The 25908-nt window shown below is 43.6% G+C and overlaps 1 protein-coding gene across 2 annotated transcripts in view; it reads right to left on the bottom strand.

Annotated features, from left to right (window-relative positions):
• Nucleotides 1-5972: 5972 nt before the first annotated feature.
• The window catches only part of DUSP27 (dual specificity phosphatase 27 (putative)), a 69532-nt gene continuing 49596 nt past the window's right edge, over nt 5973-25908 (bottom strand). For both annotated transcript variants that reach the window (XM_010845995.1, XM_010845996.1), the window contains one exon: nt 5973-9317. In XM_010845995.1, coding sequence (XP_010844297.1) covers nt 6496-9317 — 2822 coding nt within the window. In that variant the 3' untranslated portion in view covers nt 5973-6495. The remainder of the gene's footprint in view (nt 9318-25908) is intronic.

Here is a 25908-nt window from a genome sequence, read left to right as displayed (position 1 = left end):
TTTGCAACCCCATGGACTACATAGTCCATGGAATTCTCCAGGCCAGAGATACTGGAGTGGGTAGCCTTTCCCTTCTCCAGGGGATCTTCCCAACCCAGGAATCGAACCCAGGTCTCCTGCGTTGCAGCAGTATTCTTTACCAGCTGAGCCACAAGGGAAGCCCAAGAATACTGGAGTGGGTAGCCTATCACTCCTCCCGCAGATCTTCCTGACCCAGGAATCAACCCGGGGTCTTCTGCATTGCAGGCAGATTTTTTACCAACTGAGCTATGAGGGAAGCCCAGGAGGGAGAGAGTGACAGACAAATAAGCAAACAGATAATAAATATATAAATAATATTCTAAATTCCCTTTTTACCATCTATCGCCCTCAATAAAATTATTAGCTCCTTGAGGGCAAATTATCACTTGTTTGACTTCTGCTGAATTCTCAGTGCCCAGCATAGTGTTTAGCACAACACATGTTTAAAAACTGAAGTAAATAAATAAAGGTTAAATTTTTGAAGAGAATAAAGTAGATAACCCATGCTTGAAGCTCTCAGCATAGCCCTTGGAATATGGTAAATATGTAGTAAGTTGGTGGTTTTTCAATCAGATTCCAAAGCTGTGTGCTTAACCACTTCACCACACTGTGTTTATTATAATGATAACTATAGCAATAATAATGTGTTGTTTTTATTATAGAATTACATATACCAATGCATAATTTACTTACCAAGTTCTATTGTATGCCATGGACTGTCTAGGCATATTAAAATAATACCTTATTTAATTATAACTCCACAATAATCCTTAAGTACTTGGACTGCATGGAGATCCAACCAGTCCATTCTGAAGGAGATCAGCCCTGGGTGTTCTTTGGAAGGAATGATGCTAAAGCTGAAACTCCAGTACTTTGGCCACCTCATGTGAAGAGTTGACTCATTGGAAAAGACTCTGATGCTGGGAGGGATTGGGGACAGGAGGAGAAGGGGACGACAGAGGATGAGATGGCTGGATGGCATCATCAACTCGATGGACATGAGTTTGGGTGAACTCCGGGAATTGGTGATGGACAGGGAGGCCTGGCGTGCTGCGAATCATGGGGTCACAAAGAGTTGGACACGACTGAGTGACTGAACTGAACTGAACTGAACTATTAATCCTTAAGTAAGGTAGACATTCTTAACCTTAAGTACCAAATTCCTATAATAAAAAGCAGAGTGTAGTAAGTGCCAAAAACAGGCACAAACAAAATACTGTGCGATTTCAGAGGAGGAAGAGATACATGTGGTCAGGGTGGCTGGAAGAGTTTTGATAGAGGAGAATCTCAGAGGATGGAGGTGTCTGAGCATGGAGATAGCAGGGTGGGTGGGATGGGGGACCCTGAGGCAGAGAGGAAAGCCTGAGAAAGGGCACAAAAGAGTGTATGCAAGGGTGTGCTGTTCTCACAGAGGCAGAAGTGGGGTACATGAAGGGAGAGGTAGGTCGGGCTGGAAGTGGAGGGGAAGGCGGCTCGCAAATGCCAAAGGAAGAAATTTAAACTTCGTTTCATAGGCAGTAGGGAGCTATTAGAATTTTTAAGCAGAAGGAGATAAAGAACCAGAATTGTGAACTTGAAGATTAATTCAGTTCTAGACTAGATGGAAAGGAAATGAGGCTGCAATTGCTAGGCAGAGTACCGGTTTGGGGCAATGGTGGTGATCACAAAATGAAGAAAACACATGCAAAGAGCAGAATCACCTGGCTCAGGTGAGGGACAAGGGAAAGGAGGTGTCAGAGTTGGCTGTGAGTTTTGAAGATTCAGAGGTTGGTGCTCTTCCTATCTGCCTGACATGCTACTAAGCTTGGACCCAGGGACCTTGATTGTTCTCTAACCTGGGCAATTTTTCAATAAACCTTTCTCCTGAGGGATTTAGGACTCTCTCTTACTAGAAATTGTCTCTGTTTTCCATGACTTCATGTAGAATGATCATAAGAGCACAGTGTCCTGGGGCAGTGTTGGTAAGGCTGGCATTCACTCTAACTCTAACCAAACAGAGCTACATTGAACTGAATTATTGGTTATGGCTACCCCTCTGGGTTTCCACCAAGTTGAGTCCAGCTTCTGCCTCCAGGAACCTAGACACAGACAGAGCTAAACTAAGTGGATCTTCTGCCCACTGTGAGAGGCCATGTCCGCCTGGGATCAAGGTGACTGAATGGCTGGAAATGGGATGGCTGCAGCAGCCGGTCTGTGTGCACAGCTGCTCCCAGATGCTGGGTGGGGCCATGATGTCCAAAAATGACGGTAGTGGTGTTTGGAACCTACAGAAATAAAATTATGTTGATAACTACCTTCACATGCACATGGATAGATTTACACTAAATTTGGCAGATATTTGGGGGGATGATATGACTTAAAGGTTTTACATGATATTTACTTTTGGGTGTGTGTGGTGCAGGGATGGAGAGGTGGTTTCTAGTTGGTACCTGAAAGAGATGGAAGGCATCCTGCATAGCAACAGGAGCTGACACAGAAAATAGTGCTTTAAAACATGAGCCCTGAACCAAAGTTCATAAGGACAGATGATCCCAAGGCTACGTACAAATTTTTATTCAAGATTCTTCTCACAAGGGCAGTTCTGTTTAGCGTGTTTTAGGCAGGTTGTGGCAAGAAGTTATTTAATTGTCATTGGCTAATAACACTAGGAATAAAGGTTTCAGGGAATCCAGAGAAATTCATATGCCCTCTTCTGGTAATTTTCCAAACACTAAAAGCTGAGTCTTCATAACCCAGGGCCAACAGTATATCACAGGATAACTGGTGTACTGGCCTGAAATTGTGCCCTTATTCTTGGATATCGTCCATCTGTTCTTGACTCTTCAGGCCCAGGGACCTAACCCTTAACCCCAGGGTTCACACTATACCTCTCCATTCTGCCTGCACCTCTGTAAATGACTCCTTTTTGAATTACCTAATTTGGGTGTGTCTCCTGTTTCTTGCTGGGGTGCTTCAGATCCACCTTGTTTTTCACAGACTCCATGACTTCATTTCCCCTCCAGGCCTTGGAGGTTAAAAAATGCGTTCTCTGTCTCTTACCACCTACCTCCAAATCTGGTGCAGGATTTCCACTCTTGTGGGGCCCCTTTCTGTATACTATTCTCCCTTATCATGGAAGTCTCCCAGTGAGCTCTTTGTATAACTTAAAAGTAGATGATACATGAATTCAGATCTGTCCCCTCTTTTTCTTTTCTGTAAAACAAAATCACTGACTCTATTAGCTGGTTTTGTGTAGCTAAAACCCCATTCCGGTCATCACTTAATTCTTAGTAGTGGATCAGTCTTGTGTTCAGTGCATGTTGTTCCCAGTCATTTAAAACAGCATCATCAGAAAGGCTCTACTGAGATGGCCTTTCCATGTAAGGGCATTAGCATCTGTGCTGGTAATTCTCTGTTCGCCCCTCCCAACTCACCTTTTGTTCTTCTCCAGACTACTGGGTTTTTCCACCTGCCGGATTACAGTTAGATTTGGCTAAAAAAATGACTAGCATGAGATCAATATTTAGGAGGGGAGAGAGGTCAGGGTATTCGTTCACCTCACTCCCCTGCCGGGTTGCTGGGTGGTCCTGCTCCTGCGGTTATGGCTCTTGCTGGCCCTATAAATAGCTCCCTCACTTTGCCCCCTCAGTCCCAAGAGGGGATGAGTACCCCACTCTTCTAGTGCATGGGTGAGTCACTGTTTCTGTTTGCTCTCTCATCCCCGCCCATGCCTCTGTAAATAGTTCCCCCACTGAACTCTCATCGTCCACTTTGGGTGTGCCATCTTCTGAGAACTTTACTGACATAAAACACACCTTTTCATGTCATTCAGAGACTGGAAGGCTGAAGTCCACCCTATCATCCTAGATTGGGTCTAATTCAGAAGTCACACTTGGGATCCTAACATTTCAAACCCCATCTATTCCTTCAAGCTCATTATAACTCATATGAAGTTTGCATTAATGTGATTTACTAAAATACCATCTGGACTCCAGGAATCAGGTGAATTCAGAATCCTGAACTCTCAGGTGGACACCTCCCTGAACACAGGACCCTGAAGGAGCCATCCTTGGAGACACAACAAGCAAAAGCCTTTCTGCAGGTCTGGACTTTGACTTCTCTCAGGTTTCCTCCTCTGAGCTAGTCCACATACAGACTGTGAGGACCACTGCTGTCTTTCTAGCCTAGGAGCTCAACTAAAAGCAGACTAGGTCATTTCTTTAGTACGTGTTCACCAGGCTCAAATTCAGGTTTGGAGAAAGACTAGGTGGCTCTTCAAACTGAGATGCTTTAACATGCTTGTTCAACATCTGCTCAGTGGACTGTTAGGGCTGACTAGAGAGTTTTAAAAAGTTTCTCGACATGATTGAGATCAATTTATTTATTTCCCACTTAGGTTAGTAAAAAAAGACATGTGTAGAGATCTGTGTTAATTGGATCCTTATGAACAGGCACTGGGGGAAGCTGCTCAACTGGCCTGTCAGTTAATTCAGTCCCTGAACTTGGGTCTCTAAATATTGATGGTCAATTTGCAAGCTAATTCAAGGCAAGAAGATCAGGAAAAGAAAAAGAGAACTGTTGTCCCAGGGATATTGCCAATCCTGTCTCTAGAAGATCAGTCTTCTAGAATGGATGCTCAACTGATTGTCTATGCCTTTGTCAGAAACTTTCCTATAGGGGTAAAATGAGAGAGGAAGCTTTGAGCTTGCCCAGAAGGTAAAATGAGCCACAACCAGCCTTCTTGCCTATGAGGATAGTGCCGTCTTAGATGATGACAACGACCTGTTGAACACGGAAACTAGGGACTAAGGCTGACTAAAGTGAGCAAAGGAAGAAGGAAAGGGGGAAATGGGACAAAGACTGAGCTGTGTTTTTTTAAGGCCTCATTCTCTCTCAGCTAGTGAAGGGGAGATGAGCACCATCAGTGATTGAACTGCAGGCTGATGTGGTAGAAGGAAAGTGAGCAAATTAATTCAGTTATTTTGACAGCAGCTAATGTGCAAGTCTGGGTTTGAGCTCAAGTCTGTTCCTTTTGCCTTGGTGTATTCATGCTCACTGCAACATGTAATGTTAATAATCCATGTAGAAAAGATGCACCATGCCCACGTCCTATAAAACTCAATTTCTAGGAAAAATGATCACATGATTAATGATCACTTACTATACATCCCATTGGTGGATTCCTCATTCCTCTTCTGCCCTCTCAACTATATTTCATGAATTAGATACATGCCTGTTTTCGAATCCTGCAAGATGCTCCAGGTTGAAAGGACTATAGAAATGAGTTCCCCAATGTTTGAGATAGGTGCCCAAAACATGTCTCTTGCTTTGGCAATTCAACCTGTGTTTGGAAGGTGGAAATCCTTGGGAACAACACATACGAAATCTCACCAACCTAGCCCATCCAGAGTGCAGAGAAGGATCAAATGGACTGCCCACAGCATTGTCCAGTGATCCTCAAAGGAATGAAAAGCAAGGATGACCACAAGACCTCATAAAAATACATCTCCATCTCCTTGTGCTGGGCTTCTTTTCTTCTCTCCCTCATGGTGGTTTGCTTTTAACCCCTGCCATTCCAGAGGGACTCTCTACCTTTAGCTCACCACTATAAAACCTTTCTCTCTTGAGTTCCATCTGTTACTCTCAAGGGTCCCCCTCATGTCTTCCCCTTCCCTGGGGCTTCCCAGGTGGCTCAAATGGTAAAGAATCTGCCTGCATTGCAGGAGACCCATGGCTTCCCATTGCACTGTATCCTAAACTAAATACTTGGTTATTAGTTCTTATAATAATAAATATTATTTTAAAATAATATTTTATATATTAATATTTTTAATATAAGATGATATTGGTATTGTCTGGAGACAGCTTTTGTAGCACAAGGTGAGGGTGGCTCTTGGTAACACATCTGTGTCTCTTAAAGTGGGTTTCCACTAATACCCAAAGAGTTAAAAGTGACCAGAATGAAGAAGAAATGCTTGACAACATATCAATTTAATGGAGATCCAAAACTTTCACAAGAAACAACCAGAACTCAGCTGCTGGGAGAGGTGAGACTTGCCACAGGATAGATTTCTTGGGTCTCATTATCAAACCTCTACATAGAGAACCATGTCCTGTACTCACAGCCTTCCTGGAATAAGTTGGAGTCTCCAACAAACTATAGCGCCTTTGTGAACTCATCTCTAGTCTGTGATGAAAAAAATCAAACATAGGTGAAGCATCAAAGTTCAGAAGCATTGGGCAACAGAAATGGCCTCAGCTGGTCCCTCATTTGGACCTCACATTTATGCTCTTCTTCCCCTTCTCTGCTTCCTCCCTACCCCACCTCTGGTGGCTTCCTGCCTGGTGCCGCTCATTTCACTTCTGCCCCTCCATATGATCCTTTCCCCATCCTTGTCCCTTGGTGGGCTGTGGCTAAGTGTGTCTTGAGCTCTGTGCTAAGCTGTAAGGCTTCTCCCTGTGTTTTCAGTCTCTCCCAGATTCCCTTTGCCCAGCTCAATCCTCCCTTCTTCTCTGCAGCTTAGTCCTTGTTTCTTCTTGCCGGCGTCTCCAGGCAGCAATGATGGCTTCATCATCCATTTCCTCCTCCTCCCCCCTGTCAGTGCTTCTCCAATACCGGGACTGCCGCCCTGAAGCAAACCTCCCTTCTTCTTTCTTTTCCATCCTCGCTTTCTCTCCCTCCTCTTCAGATCTCATGAAACTCTGGGTGAATTTCCTCTTGGCTCCAAATTCAGAAAAGTCTGACTTGGATGACTCTTCCACATCTTCCCAGTCCCTGGATCTGGCCCCATTTGGACGCCGTGGTTCTGGGGACTCTTCTCCTTCAGAGGGCTCGGGGGTCCGGCGGAAAAAGTAGGGCTCCGGGCTTTCCTCCCGGGAGCTTGAGGTCTCACTAAACATGGACCTGGAGAATGTGTGCATCTCTCTGCCTTCCCTGGTGGAGGAAGCAGAGAACCGTGAAGTGCTTTTTACCGAGTTGCTATTGGTTTCGTGGTAGGAGGAGGTGTCCTGCTCCTCTGACCGGGATTTGGAGAACTTGTAACTGGAAGACTTAGACTCTGTCTCCCGAATCAGGGAAGATCTGGTGCACTTTTCCCTGGAGCTTCCAGACCAATCACTTTGGGGAGATTTTTCCTCTGTCCTGAGGCCACTGAGCCACTTATTAATACTGTTATCCTTCTCTCTGCCAGCTCTGCTGCCACTTCCGTAGCCATCAGAGACAGCCAGGGAGGAGAAGGTGTCTGTTTCGGGTTTCTGGGAATTACTGCGGGAAGAATACCGGAAGCTCCCTATGGCGCTGTCAGTGTCCTCATCCCTATCACCCACGTCATCATCCTCATCCTCATCTTCCTTGACCTTCTTCTTCTTGAAAAGGGAGCTGCGTTTGTTGTCGGAGGCCAGCTTCTCCATTTTGTACTCAGACATCTTCTCTCTCAGCTCTGTTTGCATCTCCTTCTCCTTCCGGCCAAGCTCCTTTAGGTCAATATTGTCAGCAAAGAGGCTATAGATAGGCTTGCTGGTCCCCTTCACTTTGCTCCCAGTACCTTCAGCTCTTGCACTCATGGTATGGGAGGACAACACAGACTGGGTCTCAGAGCTGGGTCTTGCCTGGCTTTGAGGCAGCAGGCAGCCACCCAGGGCAGAGCTGCTCTGTCCACTGAGCATGGAGACTTGGTCATCCCCTAGGCAGCTGCCTGCTGGTGCTGCCTTCATGCTTACAACGGACAGTGGGCGGGGCGACAACAGCATTTCATTTTGCTTCTGGGCGAGAGTTTCACTGACTACGTTGGCAATCCAGTTCTGTATGCTGGCAATGGAGATTGTGTCTCCAGGCCCCACATGCAGGTTAGGTGGAGGTGTGGTGGGGGTGGAAGCCAAGCATCCGCCTACTTTGCTTAGGGCCTGAGAGGGATGGGAGCTGTGGCTCTGGGCGCTGAGCACAGATGCTGTGTCCCCATCAGCGCTGACTGAGGGGGCTGCCGACCAGAATGCAGACAGGGGGATGCTCCCACTGGCAGCTGAGCTATCTGCCTCCCAGCTTCCCATTGACTGGCTCTCCTCCAGTGTGTGCCTGCTTCTCTCCAGCAGCTCCAGCCTCCGCTGCCGCTTCTTGACCAAGGCCAAGTCATCTCCCTTGCTGAGCTCCACCACCTCCTCCTTGTTCTCACTGCCCACCTTCTTTTGGTGTTTCAGCTTCCAGGCCTGGTAGGCAGACAGATTGACATCAGAGAGGTTTTTCTTCCCCCCCTCCTCCTCCTCCGCACCTTGCTCACTGCTGCCATCTCCTGCCTCTGAGTCCTTCTTGTGAAATCCAAACTGGATTCTCTTGATCTTCCACCTTTCCAGGGCGGTGAGTTTGTCCTTGTTTCTGCTGCAGAAGTTATAGAAGGAGCTGGCCTCGGAGGCCACACTCTCCTCGTCATCCTCCCGCACCCTGCTCCCCACCTCCGAGCTGGCGTTCACCTCCTCTCTCTTGTTCCTGGAGTGGTACTTTCGGGAAGCCTCCTTCTCAATCTCCTGCAGCCTCTGGTCCCACATGTCCCAGGTGCTCTCCGTGGACATGGAGTCAGAGCGGCGTCTCCCACCTCGGTTCTGGCTGCTCATCTGCAGCTGCTGCTTCAGGACCCGGATGTCATGGCTGCTCACACTCTCGGAGGTGCTGCTCTCACTCAGCGTGTGCCTCCTTCTTCTCGTCACGAAGGAGCTGCCATTGCTCTCCTCTTCCTCTTCCTCCTCCCTATTCCACCTCCGGTGCCCTTCTGCCTGGTACCTCTCATTTCGGCTCTGCCACTCCCGGATGATTCGCTCCACATCCTCATCCTCGGGCTCCTCACCTTGACGAGAGGAGGCTGAGAACCTGTCGTCCTCGCCCTGCAGGACCTTGCCCGTGGGGAGGCTCTGCCCCTTTTTCCACGCCTCGTAGAGCCTCTCCTCCTCCTCCTCATCGATAAGGGTGAGGGGCTTGGAGGCCTGGCTGGCCTTCCCCAAGGAGGAGGTACTCAGGTGACTGGCAGCGTCGTCCTCCTCCTCCACGGTGAGGGTGTGCACTCTGGCTGCCACCGTGCTCCCGGCGTCCTCGCCCTCCTCCACCGCCTCCTCCCCACACTCCCTGCTGAAGTCCTCTTCGCGCTCCTCCATCAGCTTCTCGTTGAGCTCGCGGAGCTGCTTCAGGAAGCCGTCGTTGGGGTAGATGGCCCGCTTCTTGCGCACAGTCATCAAGGCCTCCAGGACGGCCATGTTGTGGAAGATCATCAGGTAGGCTACTACCAGCACAGCCGAACGGCTGACGCCCATTTCACTGCTGACCAGGACTTTCCCTGTGAAGAAAACACAGCAGATGGTGATGGAACAGCAATAGTTTGGCTGTTGTTGTTGTTTTTTTTAAGTTTTGATGTGCTGGATTTAGTATGTTTCCTTTGCCTGTCATATTCATCCATGCTCAAGTCACATTAGGGACAAGCATCATTGTCCCCATATTACAGAAGTCAGAGCAGTGAGGCTACCCTGTGCTTGTGGAAACATTTTCTGAACATGTACAAGGATTGGGGAGTGGATACTCTCTTCAGGTCAAACTTGGATTTATTAGCTTTATTCCAAAGGAATTTGTGTCAGTGTGGAACAAGATATTTCAGGTTTGGAATGACCCAAATGGAGTGGAGTGGGCCCCTCGTTACTCTTGTTCTAGGCACTGGGCTTTCACTGATGCCATCTGAGCCTGCAATGTGGGTGGATATGTCATACAACGAACTCAAATGATTGTTTATATCAACTGAAACCTGTAAAGCCTTCTAAAACTGCTATTAAGTCATGTCTCTCTTTTCTTGTAGCATTCTTAAAGCATAAGGATAGTTGTATAAATTCCTATGAATGCTTTTGGTAAATATAGCCTGTTCTTATAGCCTAACAGAAGCTTTTGCAAGTCTCAACTTTACCATTCAATGCATTAGTGATTCCCCAACCTCCCCCTCTACCTTGCCTCCTTCATAAAAGTGACAAACATGCCTTCTATGCCCTTGTTCTAATAACTGTTTAAAATGCACATTGGGATCACTAGAGATCTCCTTCCAGGCTGTCATCAATCTGTTTTCCAGCAGTCTTCAGGGATATTTATTAAATCATTCAGGAGTCCTATCTTACAATATGGGATGGGGGTGGCTTTTATTATTATATCTTTGCATCAGTTAAGGCTATGTCTTTGTCTTATAGCAGGTCAGAGACCCAGGCAAGACTTGAGGGCACCTGAGATCCAATAATGCTGAAAGGCCAATTACCAAGGGCCAGCAGTCACTAGGGGTAGGTAAGCAAGCCACTAAAGAATCAAGGCCTTACAAACAGCTGAGAAAAAAAGTGAAAGGCAAAGGAGAAAATGAAAGATATACCCATCTGAATGCAAAGTGCCAAAGAATAGCAAGGAGACATAAGAAAGCCTTCTTGAGTGAACAAAGGAAAAGAAAGAGAGGAAAACAACAGAATGAGAAAGACTAGAGAGAAGGCAATGGCACTCCACTCCAGTACTCTTGCCTGGAAAATCCCATGGACGGAGGAGCCTGGTAGGCTGCAGTCCATGGGGTCGCTGAGAGTCAGACACGACTGAGCAACTTCACTTTCACTTTCATGCATTGGAGAAGGAAATGGCAACCCACTCCAGTGTTCTTGCCTGGAGAATCCCAGGGACGGGAGAGCCCGGTGGGCTGCCCTCTATGGGGTCGCACAGAGTCGGACACGACTGAAGTGACTTAGCAGCAGCAGCAGCAGAGGTCTCTTCAAGAAATTAGAGATACCAGGGGAACATTTCATGCAAAGATGGGCACAAAAAAGGATAGAAATGGTATGAACCTGACAGAAGCAGAAGATATTAAGAAGAGGTAGTAAGAATACAGAGAAGAACTGTACAAAAAAGGTCTTAATGACCCAGATAACCACAATGGTGTGGTCACTCAACCAGAGCCAGACATCCTGGAGTAGAGTATGAAGTCAAGTGAGCCTTAGGAAGCATTACTAAGAACAAAGCTAGAGGAGGTGATGGAATTCCAGCTGAACTATGTCAAATCCTAAAATAGGATGATGCTGTTAAGTGCTGCATGCTATATGTCAGCAAATTTGGAAAACTCAGCAGTGGCCACAGGACTAGAAAAGATCAGTTTTCATTCCAATCCCAAAGAAGGTCAGTGCCAGAGGATGTTCAAACTACTGCACATTTACACTCATTTTACATGCTAGCGAGGTAATGCTCAAAATCCTTCAAGCTAGGCTTCAATGGGTCATGGTGGAGAGTTCTGACAAACTGTGGTCCACTGGAGAAAGGAATGGCAAACCACTTCACTATTCTTGCCTTGAGAACCCCAAGAAGAGTATGAAAAGGCAAAAAGATAGGACACTGATAAATGAATTCCCCAGGTCAGTAGGTGCCCAATATGCTACTGTAGGTCAGTGGAGAAATAACTCCAGAAGACTGAAGAGATGGAGCCAAAGCAAAAACAACACCCAGTTGTGGTTGTGACTGGTGGTGGAGGTAAAGTCCGATGCTGCAAAGAGCAATATTGCATAGGAACCTGGAATGTTAGGTCCGTGAATCAAGGCAAATTGGAAGTGGTCAAACAGGAGATGGCAAGAGTGAACATCGACATTTTAGGAATCAGTGAACTAAAATGGATGTGAATTTAACTCAGATGACCATTATATCTACTACTGTGGGCAAGAATACCTTAGAAGAAATGGAGTGGCCATGATAGTCAACAAAAGAGTCCAAAATACAGTACTTAGATGCAATCTCAAAAATGAAAGAATGATCTCTGTTCATTTCCAAGGCAAACCATTCAATATCACAGTAATCCAATTCTATGCGCCAACCAGTAATGCTGAAGAAGCTGAAGTTGAACGGTTCTATGAAGATCTATAAGACCTTCTAGAACTAACACTCAAAAAAAGATGTCCTTTTCATTATGGGGGACTGGAATGCAAAAGTAGGAAGTCAAGAAACACCTGGAGTAACAGACGAATTTGGCCTTGGGGTACAGAATGACACAGGGCAAAGGCTAATGGAGTTTTGCCAAGAGAACACACTGGTCATAGCAAACACCCTCTTCCAACAACACAAGAGAAGACTCTACACATGGACATCACCAGACGGTCAACACCGAAATCAGATTGATTATGTTCTTTGCCACCAAAAATGGAGAAGGTCTATACTGTCAGCAAAAACAAGACTGAGAGCTGACTGTGGCACAGACCATAAATTCCTTATTGCCAAATTCAGACTTAAATTGAAGAAAGTAGGGAAAACCACTAGAACATTCAGGTATGACCTGAATCACTTCCCTTATGATTATACAGAGAAAGTGACAGATTCAAGGGATCAGATCTGATAGAGTGCCTATGGACAGAGGTTAGTGACATTGTACAGGAGACAGGGATCAAGACCATCCCCAGAGAAAAGAAATGCAAAAAGGCAAAATGCTTGTCTCAGGAGGCCTTACAAATAGCTGTGACTAGAAGAGAATCAAAAGGCAAAGGAGAAAAGGAAAGATATACCCATTTGAATGCAGAGTTCCAAAGAATAGCAAGGAGATAAGAAAGCCTTCCTCAGCAATCAATGCAAAGAAATAGAGGAGAATAATAGAATAGGAAAGTCTAGTGATCTTTTCAAGAAAATTAGAGATACTAAGGGAACAATTCATGCAAAAATGGGCACAATAAAGGACAGAAATGGTATGAACCTAATAGAAGCAGAAGATATTCAGAAGAGGTGGCAAGAATACACAGAAGAACTGTACAAAAAAGATCTTCATGACCCAGATAATCACGATGGTGTGATCACTCACACACCCAGAGCCAGAAATCCTGGAATGCGAAGTCAACTGAGCCTTAGAAAGTATCACTACGAACAAAGCTAGTGGAGATTGCGGGGAGCCGGTGAGGCATTCCACTCGTGACAAAGGTCATGAGGAAGGAGGCTCGGCATACGCAAAGGCGGGATCGAGCCTCAGGAGTCCACCCGGATATTCTCAAGCATTTTCCCCCAAAAAACCAGAGTCTGCCTGCTTTATTGCTTTGTGCTCTCACCTCTGACTTTACTGGGGGCTGTCCCCTACCACCATCTCTCTCTCTCTCTGTCAAAGAGTTAACTTACAGCTCCAATTAATAAAGTTCCTGGGCAATTAGGAGTGTTTAAATCCAAACCCCTCAGATGGCTCTCTAACTCGCCTGACAAGTTTACCCGGACTCCTGCAGCTATGCATACGATTGTTTACAGTCTCCCAGCCTCGAGAGGCATGGGAAGCTTAAGATATTCAAATAGCTTAGAGCCTCTCAGAGAGTTAAAAACTGTCAGAATAAACTAGTAAAGGATTTCATTGATGAGTCAATGCTTGTTGCCAAGTTTTCACATCCCCTGAATTGTATCCTTGAATGTGTATTAATTAATAGTTGGTATATAGTAAAAAATAAGTAGTGGCCTTGGTGTTAGTAACTTTAGACCCTTAAGGTAATAAATTCTTTCCTTTGTTGTAAACCCATTACACATCCGCCCTATAGGAATGCAATTTTATCTTTGGAAGATGGTGCCAAACCTTAAAATAATTACTCTTAGAGAAAGTAAGTCTTTGTTGATAAGTCCTTGTCAAGAGTCATAAAATGTTAGTAGGCCTTCTGGCCAGAAGATGATGTAAATCACCTAAACCATTTGTATACGATAAATTTGCAGGAAAGAAACCTTGGTTTTTGATAAGAATCAAAGACTGCTGACTTTGCATCCCCTATTATCCTCTATGTGTAACTTAGGGTATAAAAGCCCCTGTGAAAAATAAAGCTACGGGCCTTGCTCACCAACGCTTGGTCTCCCCATGTCATTCTTTCTTTTAACTTCCAGCTGAGTCTCCATCTGGAGCGCGGAACCCACCACGCTTACTAATTATGCCTGGGCTTCTAAGACCCACTCGAGAAGGTGTCTAGGGTGAGGCACCTTCCGCTATTCGAGAGGGCGCCTGCGGCCTACGTAAGTGGTGCAAACTTCTTGTCTTGAAGTTTTATTGGTCTCCCGCGTAAACCAAGCTACTCAGCTTCTTTTCTCCACTGAATTTTCCTACTGAGCTATCCTCATTCTATTGTTCTCTATATCTCTAATTAGCATATAAATAGTCGCCGACGCCGTCTCCCCTTCGAATACCCTGGATCAGCCGGGGCTGGACCTCGGCAGAGATGATGGAATTCAAGTTGAGCTATTTCAAATCCTAAAAGATGATGCTGTGAAAGTGCTGCACACAATATGTCAGCAAATTTGGAAAACTCAGCAGTGGCCACAGGACTGGAAAAGGTCAGGTTTCATTCCAATCCCAAAGAAAGGCAATGCCAAAGAATGCTCAGACTACAACACAATTGCACTCATCTCACACACTAGTAAAGGAATGCTCAAAATTCTCCAAGCCAGGCTCCAGCAGTACGTGAACTCTGAAATTCCAGTAGTTCAAGCTGGATTTAGAAAAGGCAGAGGAACCAGAGATCAAATTGCCAACATCCACTGGATCATCGAAAAAGCAAGAGAGTTCCAGAAAGACATCTACTTCTGCTTTTTTGACTATGCCAAAGCCTTTGACTGTGTGGACCACAACAAACTCTGGAAAATTCTTAAAGAGATGGGAATACCAGACCACTTTACCTGCCTCTTGAGAAATCTGTATGCAGGTCAGGAAGCAACAGTTAGAACCGGACATGGAACAATGGACTGGTTCCAAATCAGGAAAGGAGTACATCAAGGCTGTATATTGTCACCCTGCTTATTTAACTTATATGCAGAGTACATCATGAGAAACACTGGGCTGGATGAAGCACAAGCTGGAATCAAGATTGCTGGGAGAAAAATCAATAACCTCAGATATGCAGATGACACCACTTTTAAGGGAGAAAGCAAAGAAGAACTAAAGAGCCTCTTGATGAAAGTGAAAGAGGAGAGTGAAAAAGCTGGCTTAAAACTCAACATTCAGAAAACTAAGATCATGGCATCTGGTCCCATCACGTCATGGCAAATAGATGGGGAAACAGTGGAAATAGTGACAGACCTTATTTTGGGGGACTCCAAAATCACTGCAGATGGTGACTCTAGCCATGAAATTAAAAGACACTCCTTGGAGGAAAAGTTATGACCAACCTAGATAGCATATCAAAAAGCAGAGACATTACTTTGGCAAAAAGATCTGTCTAGTCAAAGCTATGCTTTTTCCAGTGGTCATGTACGGATGTGAGAGTTGGACTATGAAGAAAGCTGAGTACCAAAGAATTGATGCTTTTGAACTGTGGTGTTGGAGAAGACTCTTGAGAGTCCCTTGGACTGCAAGGAGATCCAACCAGTCCATCCTAAAGGAAATCAGTCCTGAATATTCATTGGAAGGACTGATGCTGAAGCTGAAACTCCAATACTTTGACCACCTGCCCTGAAGGACTAACTCATTTGCAAAGACCCTGATGCTGGGAAAGATTGAAGGCAGGAGGAGAAGGGAACAGCAGAGGATGAGATGGTTGGATGGCATCACCGACTCAATGGACATGAGTTTGAGTGAACTCCAGTAGTTGGTGATGGACAGGGAGGCCTGGTGTGCTGCAGTCCATGGGGTTGCAAAAAGTTGGACATGACTGAGTGACTGAACTGAACTGAGGCTTCAACAGTACGTGAACTGAGATCTTCCAGATGTACAAGCTGGATTTAGAAAAGGCAGTGGAACCAAAGGTCAAATTGCCAACATCCATTGGATCATAGAAAAAGCAAGGGAGTTCCAGAAAAGCATCTACTTTTGCTTTATTGACTATACTAAAGCCTATGACTATGTTTTTTGTTCTGTCACTCAGTCATGTCCAGCTCTTTGTGATCCCATAATCTGTAGCACATCAGGCTTCCCTTTTCCTCACCATTTCCTTGAGTTTGGTCAAACTCATGTCCATTGAGTCAGTTATGCCATCCAACCATTTGTCCTCTCTTGTTACCTTCTCCTCCTGCCTTCAACCTTTCCTAGCCACAGTGTCTTTTCCAAGGAGTCAGCTCTTTGTATCAACTGTGGAAAATTCTTAAAAAGATGGGAATACCAGACCACCTTACCTGTCTCCTGAGAAACCTGTATGTAGGTCAAGAAGCAACAGTTAGAAACAGACATGGAACTAACTGGTTCCAAATTGGGAAAGGAGTATGTCAAGGCTGTATATTGCTACCCTGTTTATTCAGCTTATATGCAGAGTACATCATACAAAATGCCGGGCTGGATGAACACAAGTTGGAATCAGGATTGCTGGGAGAAATATCAATAACCTAAGATGTGCAGATGACCAGCCTAATGGCAGAAATTGAAGAGGAACTGAAGAGCATCTTAATGAAGGTGAAAGAAGAGAGTGAAAAAGCTGACTTAAAACTCAACATTCAAACAACTAAGATCATGGCATTAGGTCCCATCACTTCATGACAAATAGATGAGGAAAAAATGTAAACAGAGACAGACCTTGTCTTCTTGGGCTCCAAAATCATTGTAGATGGTGACTACAGCCATGAAATTAAAGCTTGTTCCTTGGAAAGAAAGGTATGATGAACCTAGACAGCACACTAAAAAGCAGAGACATTGCTTTGCCAATAAAGGTCCATATAGTCAAAGCTATGTTTTTTCCAGTAGTCATGTACGGATATAAGAGTTGGACCATAAAGAAGACTGAGTGCTGAAGAATTGATGCTTTCCAACTGTGGTGCTGGAGAAGACTCTTGAGAGTCCCTTGGACTGCAAGGGAATCGAACCAGTCAATGCTAAAGGCAATCAACCCTGAATATTCATTGGAAGGACTGATGCGAAAGCTAAAGCTCCAATACTTTGGCCACCTGATGCAAAGAGCCATTGGTAAAGAACCTGATGCTGGGAAAGATTGGAAGCAAATGGAGAAGGGGCAGTAGAGGATGAGATGGTTAGATAGCATGACCAACTCAATGGTCATGAATTTGAGTGAATTCTGGGAAATAGTAAAGGACAGAGGAACCTGGCTGTGCTGCAGTCCATGTGGTCACAGAGTCAGTGAAGACTGAGCCACTGAACTTAACTGAAAGAATCAAGGTCACTAAAAAAGCATCTACAGATTCAACATCTTATCCCCTTCCTCTTCCAGCTCAGGGCTCAGCTGTCACTTTTAACTGGCAAACTAGGCAGCAGTTTACTACTGTGAGTACCGAAGACTCACTCCATTTTTTTGGAGGTGGTTACTAGGCCAGCTCAGTTCAAGACACTTCAGGACACAAACCAATAGGCTTCCTCATAAGGGGATCAAATATTGAATACAATTAGACTCAGTCTGGTAGAGCCTAGGTTGCCATCCGTGCTTTGTCATATTATGTTCCTTGCATCTGGGATTCCTCTGAGGAGCCTCAGGGGCTGCCTCAGGGACAAGGGAAAGGCTGGGTGGGTCAGACTCAGGGGTCCCCACCCAATTCACCCAGAGCAGCAGAAGGATTTTCTATTTTCTTAGGCCACACTAAGGTATAGTTTGTGCCTGATATCAACTTCAGGGGGTGCCTTTCATTTTGAAGTGAAAGTAGATTTGTTTGGTTGTGATGAAAACTCTCCAGCAGTAAAATGGCTTGAGGAAGGAAGTCTTTTTCTAAAATTTGAAGTCATCATTTTGATCAATAGGGGGGCTGATTTTGGGGTTGTCGGGGCTCAGTCTTGAGGTACAAATTTCTAGGCAGTCAGTGTAGAACAACTGGGGATCATTAATCTTAAACCCATATGTCTGGTCCATGGTAAAATGGTCAGAGGGCATGAAAAAGGATGGTGACTTAATCCAAGGATCAAGAGAAGCCATGAAATGAAGTTTCTCAGTCGTGTCCGACTCTTTGCGACCCCGTGGACTCTCGTCTACCAGGCTCCTCTGTCCATGGGATTCTCCAGACAAGAATACTGGAGTAGGTTGCCATTTCCTTCTCCAGGGCATCTTCCCGATCCAGGGATCGAACCTGGGTCTCCCGCATTTCAGGCAGCGCTTTAATCTCTGAGCCACCAGGGAAGCCCCCAAGAGAAGCCATAAAGATGTTAAGTATCTTGACCTGTAAATTGATTGGTTAGAAATAATGTGATTTAAGGAAGGATATAAAAACTGCTGTAAGTCCCACCTTGGGGGGACTCTTTACCCCCTCTCAGTGTCTATGCTGAGAGCTTTATACTTTCCTCCTCTTTAATGAATTCTATTCTCTTGAATGTTTGCATGTTCATGGATTCCATTCTTTTGCTCTGCAGACAAGAACTCGGATTCGCATCTCAGTCTGTCTATATGTGCTTAAAAATTTGAAGAGTACTGCTAGTGGAGAGAGCCCTGGACTTGAGTAAGGCTGGGTTCAAGTTCTCTCACATGATCAGTATGCCTTTGTATGGCAGGAGTTTGTGTTGTATCCTCTCAGTTCACAATCCTCTTTTCCCTCAGAACTTTCTTCTCTCTCTGCATTTCAGGAAAATGAAAAGTACTTGCCCAGAGGTCAACCCTCCTTGTCACTGTGGATAGAATTCAGGGTAGACAAAGGACCAGAGTCTGACAACTTCTCTCTCCAGGGAATGTGGAAATGGAACTGAGGAAGAAAATCAGCAGTTATTGCCAGGCCTGTGGAGGGCCATGCTCTCGATGTAGAGAGAAAGAGGAAATGGAACCAAGAGTCCTGAGGTTGTCCAGTCCTTGTTCTAGACCATCTTGAGGCCACATTCCTGTCTCTGGATTTCTTCTTGTCTTGTTATAGTTAATGCCTTTGCTGCTTGTTAAGTAGTTTGAGATGGTTTCCACTTACTAGCAACCAGTGCAGTTCAGTTCAGTTCAGTTCAGTCGCTCAGTCATGTCCGACTTTTTGCGACCCCATGAATCGCAGCACGCCAGGCCTCCCTGTCCATCACCAACTCCTGGAGTTCACTCAGACTCACGTCCATCGGGTCAGTGATGCCATCCAGCCATCTCATTCTCTGTCGTCCCCTTCTCCTCCTGCCTGCAATCCCTCCCCTTACTAGCAACCAAGGGGATCTTAATTATTATATGGTTTCAGTCATTTAGGGGCTTCCCTGATAGCTCAGTTGGTAAAGAATCCCCCTGCAATGCAGGAGACCCCAGTTGGACTCCTGGGTCGGGAAGATCCGCTGGAGAAGGGATAGGCTACTGAATCCAATAGTCTAGCCTGGAGAATTCCATGGACTGTATAGTCCATGGGGTTGCAAACAGTCGGAGATGACTGAGTGACTTTCACTTTCAGTCACTTAAGCGTCCACGAGTGGGGATTTCGCCATCTGTAAAAGGTAAATAACATGTTCTCAAGGGGTCACTGTGATTATTAGGTAAAAGGCCCAGCACCAGGAGTATATTTCATTTTCCTCCTGGTACTAGAGTGGAGAAAATCACAGAAACTAAGGTCCAGGAGGTTAATTCCAGGTCTGCTGGGAGGTAGGAACTACCCACAAAAGCAGCAACCACTGTAAAGGATGTTGTCCTTTCCCCGGCTTGCAGGGGTGCTGAGACAAGGGAGTGGGAGGCTGAAGTTCACAGTAGCAAGGGAAGGGGGGATGGTCCGCAGGACACACAGGCCAAGCAGGAGATGGGGACCACCTGGCTGACCCACCGTCTAGGCTGGCTCCAGCTCAGCTGCCACACTGGCAGGAAGGCCCGATGCACCACTGTGGGTGGGATGGGGGAGCTGGGGGTGCAGAACCAGCCCTGGAGGGAGTGCTACTGCCTCTCTTTCCCCGTGACGGGACACTCCCTGCTCCAGCCACAGCAGGTCCTGAAGGTCCACGCCACCACCCTTGGGCAGCTTCTTGCGATTCTGGGCATACGTTTCCACTGTGCGAACTACCTCTCTCACCCGGGATGCTGCGTGAGTCTGTGCTTCCCTTGCTCTGCCAAGAAGTTGGTGGATAGCACCAGGAAAAGCAGCGGAAGAAATCCCCTCTCTCACAGACACCAGGCAGACATGCCCAAGTCTATTTTAGTCAGAAGAAATACGTTCTTAAAAATAGGGTTTTTGTTTTTTTTTAAGTATTGAAAAGAGAAAATCATTTTATATAGATATATAATTATCTATATATATATGTAACACATGAATTATTTAATAAAAATACACATATATAAAAATATTTTCCCTCTCTCTGAACTCTCTGCCTCTCGCTGCCTCTGTCTCTGTCTCTCTATATATGTATACATATACATGCATATGTGTTATTGTTCAGTCACTAAGTCACGTAGGACTCAGACCCCATGGACTGCAGCACAGCCAGGCTCCTCTGTCCTTCACCGTCTCCTGGAGTTTGCTCACATTCATGTGCATTGAGTTGGTCATGCTGTCTAACCATCTCATCCTCTGCTGCCTGCTTCTTTTGCTTTCAGGCTTTCCCTGCATCAGGGTCTTTTCCAGTGGGTCAGCTCTTCGAATCAGGTGGCCAAAGTACTGAAGTTTCAGCGTTAGCATCTGTCCTTCCAGTAAGTATTCAGAGTTGATTTCCTTTAGGATTGACTGGTTTGATCTCTCTCCTTGCAGTCCAAGGACTCTCAAGAGTCTTTTCCAACACTACAATTCAAAAGCATCAATTCTTTGATGCTCAGCCTTCTCTCACATCCATACATAACTACTAGAAAAACCATAGCTTTGACTGTATGGACCTTTATCAGCAAAGCGATGTCTCTGTTTTCTAGATTTGTCATAACTTTCCTTCCAAGGATCAAGCATCTTTTAATTTCATGGCTACAGTCACTGTCTGCAATGCTTTTGGAGCCCCCCAAAATAAAATCTGTCAGTGTTTCTACTTTATCCCTTCTATTTGCCATGAAGTGATGGGACCTAATGCCATGATCTTAGTTGTTTGAATGTTGAGCTTCAAGCCAACTTTTTCACTCTTCTCTTTCACTTTCATCAAGAGGCTCTTTAGTTCCTCTTCACTTTCTGCTGTTAGAGTGGTATCATATGCATATCTGAGGTTGTTGATATTTCTCCCAGCAATCTTGATTCCAGCCTGTGCTTCATCCAGTCCAGCATTTCCCCTGATGTACTCTGTAGAGAAGTTAAATAAGCAGGGTGACAGTATACAGCCTTGACAAACTCCTTTCCCAATTTGGAACCAGTCGGTTGTTCCATGTATGGTTCTAACTGTTGCTTCTTGACCTATATATGGTTTCTCAGGAGACAGGGAAGGTGGTCTGGTATTCCCATCTCTTAAAGAATTTTCCACAGTTTGTTGTGATCCACACAAGTCAAAGACTTTGGCATAGGCAATGAAGCAGAAGTAGATGTTTTTCTGAAATTCCCTTGCTTTCTCTATGATCCAACAAATGTTGACAATTTGATCTCTGATTTCTCTGCCTTTTCTAAACCAAGCTTGTTTAGAGGTTCAAAATTTGGAGATCCTCAGTTCATGTACTGCTCATGTCTAGTTTGAAGGATTTTTAACATAACCTTTTTAGCATGTGAAATGAGTGCAATTGTATGGTAGTTTGAACATTCTTTGGTATTGCCCTTCTTTGGGACTGGAATGAAAACTGAGCTTTTCCAGTTGTGTGGCCACTGCTGAGTTTTCCAAATTTGCTGACAAATTGAATGCAGCACTTTAAAAACAATCCTATTTTAGGATTTAAAATAGCTTAGGTGGAATTTCATCATCATCTCCTCTATCTTTGTTCATAGTAATTCTTCCTAAGGCTCACTTGACTTCACACTCTACTCCAAGATGTCTGGCTCTATGAGAGTGACCACACTTTCATATGAGAGTGGTTATCTGGGTCATTAAGACCTTTTTTGTACAATTCTTCTGTGTATTCCTGCCACCTCTTCTTAATATCTTCTGCTTCTGCTAGGTCTTTACTGTTTCTGTCCTTTTTTAAAAAATTTCTTTTTAAATTGAAGGATAATTGCTTTATAGAATTTTGTTGTTTTCTGTCAAACCTCGACATGAATCAGCCATAGGTATATATTTATCCCCTCCCTTTTGAACCTCCTTCCCATCTCCCACCCCATTCCACCCCTCTATATTGATACAGAATCCCTGTTTGAGTTTCCTGAGCCATACAGCAAATTCCCATTGGCTATCTGATTTACACATGGAAATGTAAGTTTCCATGTTACACTTTCCATACATTTCACCCTCTCCTCCCCCCTCCCCATGTCCATAAGTCTATTCCCTGTTTCTCGATTGCTGCCCTGTAAATAAATTCTTCAGTATCATTTTTCTAGATTCCTTAATATTCATTAGAATATGATATTTATATTTCTCTTTCTGACTCATTTCATTCTGTATAATAGGTTCTAGTTCATCCACCTCATCAGAATTGAGTCAAATGCATTCTTTTTTATGGCTGAGTAATATTCCATTGTGTATATGTACCATAACTTCTTTATCCATTCATCTGTTGATGGACATCTAGGTTGCTTCCATGTAATAGTGTATTAGTGCCGCAATGAACAATGTGATACATGTGTCTCTTTCAATTTTGGTTTCCTAGGAGTGGGATTGCTGGGTCATATGGTGGTTTTATTCCTAGGTTTTTAAGGAATCTCCATACTGTCTCCCATAGTGGCTGTATCAATTTACATTCTCACCAACTGTGCAAGAACATTCCCTTTTCTCCACACCCTCTCCAGCATTTACTGTTTGTAGACTTTTTGATGAGGGCCATTCTGACCAGTGTGAGGTGATATCTCACTGTAGTTTTGATTTGCATTTCTCTAATAATGAGCGATGTTGAGCATCTTTTCACGTGTTTGTTAGCCATCTGTATGTCTTCTTTGGAGAAATACCTGTTTAAGTCTTTTCCCCACTTTTTGATTGGGTTGTTTGCTTTTCTGGCATTGAGTTGTATGAGCTGCTTATAATTTTGGAAAGTAATCCTTTGTCAGTTGTTTCACTTGCTATTATTTTCTCACATTCTGGGGGTTATCTTTTCACCTTGCTTATAGTTTCCTTTGCTGTGTGAAAGTTTTTAAGCTTAATCAGGTCCCACCTGTTTACTTTTGTTTTTATTTCCATTACACTAGAATGTGGGTCATAGAGGATCTTGCTTTGATTTATGTCATGTTCTGCCTATGTTTTCCTCTAACAGTTTTATAGTTTCTGGTCTTACATATAGGTCTTTAATCCATTTTGAGTTTATCTTTGTGTATGCTGTTAGGAAGTGTTCTAATTTCATTCTTTTACATGTAGCTGTCCAGTTTTCCCAGCACCATTTATTGAAGAGGCTGTCTTTGCCCCATTGTATATTCTTGTATCCTTTATCAAAAATAAGATACCCATAGGAGCATGGGTTTATTTTTGGGCTTTCTATCTTGTTCCATTGGTCTATATATCTGTTTTTGTGCCAGTACCATACTGTCTTGATGACTGTAGCTTTGTAGTGTAATCTGAAGTCAGGAAGGTCGATTCCTCGAGCTCCATTCCGCTTTCTCAGGACTGCTTTGGCTATTCGGGATTTTTTGTGTTTCCATATGAATTGTGAAATTTTTTGTTCTAGTTCTGTGAAGAATGCCATTAGTAATTTGATAGGGACCACACTGAATCTGTAGATTGCAGTTTGGTAGTATAGTCATTTTCACAAAATCCATTCTTCCTACCCAGGAACATGGAATATTTCTCCATCTGTTTATGTCATCTTTAATTTCTTCCATTAGTGTCTTATAATTTTCTGTGTACAGCTGTTTTGTCTCCTTAGGTAAGTTTATTCCTAGATATTTAATTCTTTTTGTTGCAATGGTGAATGGGATTGATTCCTTAATTTCTCTTTCTGATTTTTCATTGTTAGTACTTGGAAATGCAAGTGATTTCTGAGTATTGATTTTGTATCCTGCAACTTTGCTAAATTCACTGATTCTCTAGTAATTTTCTGACACTATCTTTAGGGTTTTCTATGTACAGTATCATGTTATCTGCAAACAGTGAGAGCTTACTTCTTTTCCAATCTGGATTCCTTTTATTTCTTTTTCTTCTTTCATTGCTGTAGCTCAGACTTCCAGAACTATGTTGAATAATAGTGGTGAAAGTGGACACCCTTGTCTTGTTCCTGATCTTAGGGATATGATTTTAGTTTTTCACCGTTGAAAATAAGGCTTGTTGTAGACTTATCATATACGGCCTTTACTATGTTGAGGTAGGTTCCTTCTATGCCCATTTTTTGAAGTTTTAATCATAAATGGGTGCTGAATTTTGTCAAAGGCTTTTTCTGCATCTATTGAGATGATCATATGGTTTTTATCTTTTGATTTGTTAATATTGTATATCACATTGATTGATTTGAATATATTGAAGAATCCTTGCATCCCTGGAATAATCCCAACTTGATCATGGTGTATGAACTTTTTGATGTGTTGCTGAACTCTGTTTCCTAAAATTTTGTTGAGGATTTTTGCATCTCCATTCATCAGTGATATTGGCTTGTAGTTTTCTTTTTTTGTGCTGTTTTTGTCTGGTTTTGGTATCAGGGTGATGGTAGCCTTGTAGAATGAGTTTGGAAGTGTTCCTTCCTCCTCAGTTTTTTGAAAGAGTTTTAGAAGGATAGGCCTTAGCTCTTCTCTAAATGTTTGATAGAATTCTCCTGTGAATCCATCTGGTCCTGGGCTTTTGTTTTTTGGGAGATTTTTGACCACAGATTCAATTTCAGTGCTTGTAATTGGATTGTTCATAATTTCTATTTCTTCCTGGTTCAGTCTTGGAAGATTGAACTTTTCTGAGACTCTGTCCATTTCTTCCAGGTTATCCATTTTATTGCCATTTAGTTGATCATAAGTCACTTATAATCCTTTGTATTTTTGCATTGTCTGTTGTAACCTCTCCTTTTTCATTTCTGATTTGTTGGTTTGATTCTTCTCTCTTTTGTTCTTGATGAGTCTGGCTAAAGTTTTGTCAATTTTGTTTACCTTTTCAAAGAAACAGCTTTTAGTTTTATTGATCTTTACTGTTGTTTCTTTTATTTCTTTTTCATTTATTACTGCTTGGATCATTATGATTTCTTTCCTTCTACTAATTTTGAGGTTTTTTTTGTTCTTCTTTTTCCAGTTGTTTTAGGGGTAAATTTAGGTTGTTTATTTGATGTTTTTCTTGTTTCTTGAGGTAGGATTGTATTGCTATAAACTTCCTCTTAGAACTGCTTTTGCTGCATCCCATAGGTTTTGAGTTGTCATGTTTTCATTGTCATTTGCTTCTAGAAATTTTTTGAGTTCCCTTTTGATTTCTTCAGTAACCTGTTGGTTATTTAGAAACGTGTTGTTTAATCTCCATGTGTTTGTGTTTCTTACAGTTCTTTCTTGTAATTGTTATCTAGTCTTATAGTGCTGAGGTTGGACAAGATGCATGATACGATTTCAATTCTCTTAAATTTACTGAGGTTTGATTTGTGACCCAGGATATGGTCTATCCTGGAGAATGTTCCATGTGCACTTGAGAAGAAGGTGTATTCTTCTGCATTTGGATGGAATGTCCTGAAGATATCAATGGGATCCATCTCATCTAATGTGTCATTTAAGACTGGTGTTTCCTTATTAATTTTCTGTTTTGATGATCTGCCAATTGGTGTGGGTAGGGTGTTAAAGTCTCCTACTATTATTGTGTTACTGTCAATTTCTTCTTTTATGTCTGTTAGTGTTTGTCTTATGTATTGAGGTGCTCCTGTGTTGGGTGTATAGATATTTACAATTGTTATGTCTTCCTCTTGGATTAATCCCTTGATCATTATGTAGTGTCCTTCCTTATCTCTTGTAATTGTCTTTATGTTAAGGTCTATTTTGTCTGATATGAGGATTACTACTCCAGCTTTATTTTGCTTCCCATTTGCATGGAATATATTTTTCCATCCTCTCACTTTCAGTTTATATGTGTCTTGAGGTCTAAAGTGGGTTTCTTGTAGACAGCGTGTATATATATATATATATATATATATATATATATC

This window comes from Bison bison, unplaced genomic scaffold (genome assembly GCF_000754665.1).
Source record: "Bison bison bison isolate TAMUID 2011002044 unplaced genomic scaffold, Bison_UMD1.0 scf7180017864229, whole genome shotgun sequence".
NCBI lineage: Eukaryota > Metazoa > Chordata > Mammalia > Artiodactyla > Bovidae > Bison > Bison bison.
The sequence above is the reverse complement of the archived record's forward strand: the minus strand, read 5'-3'. Positions and strand labels throughout refer to the sequence as shown.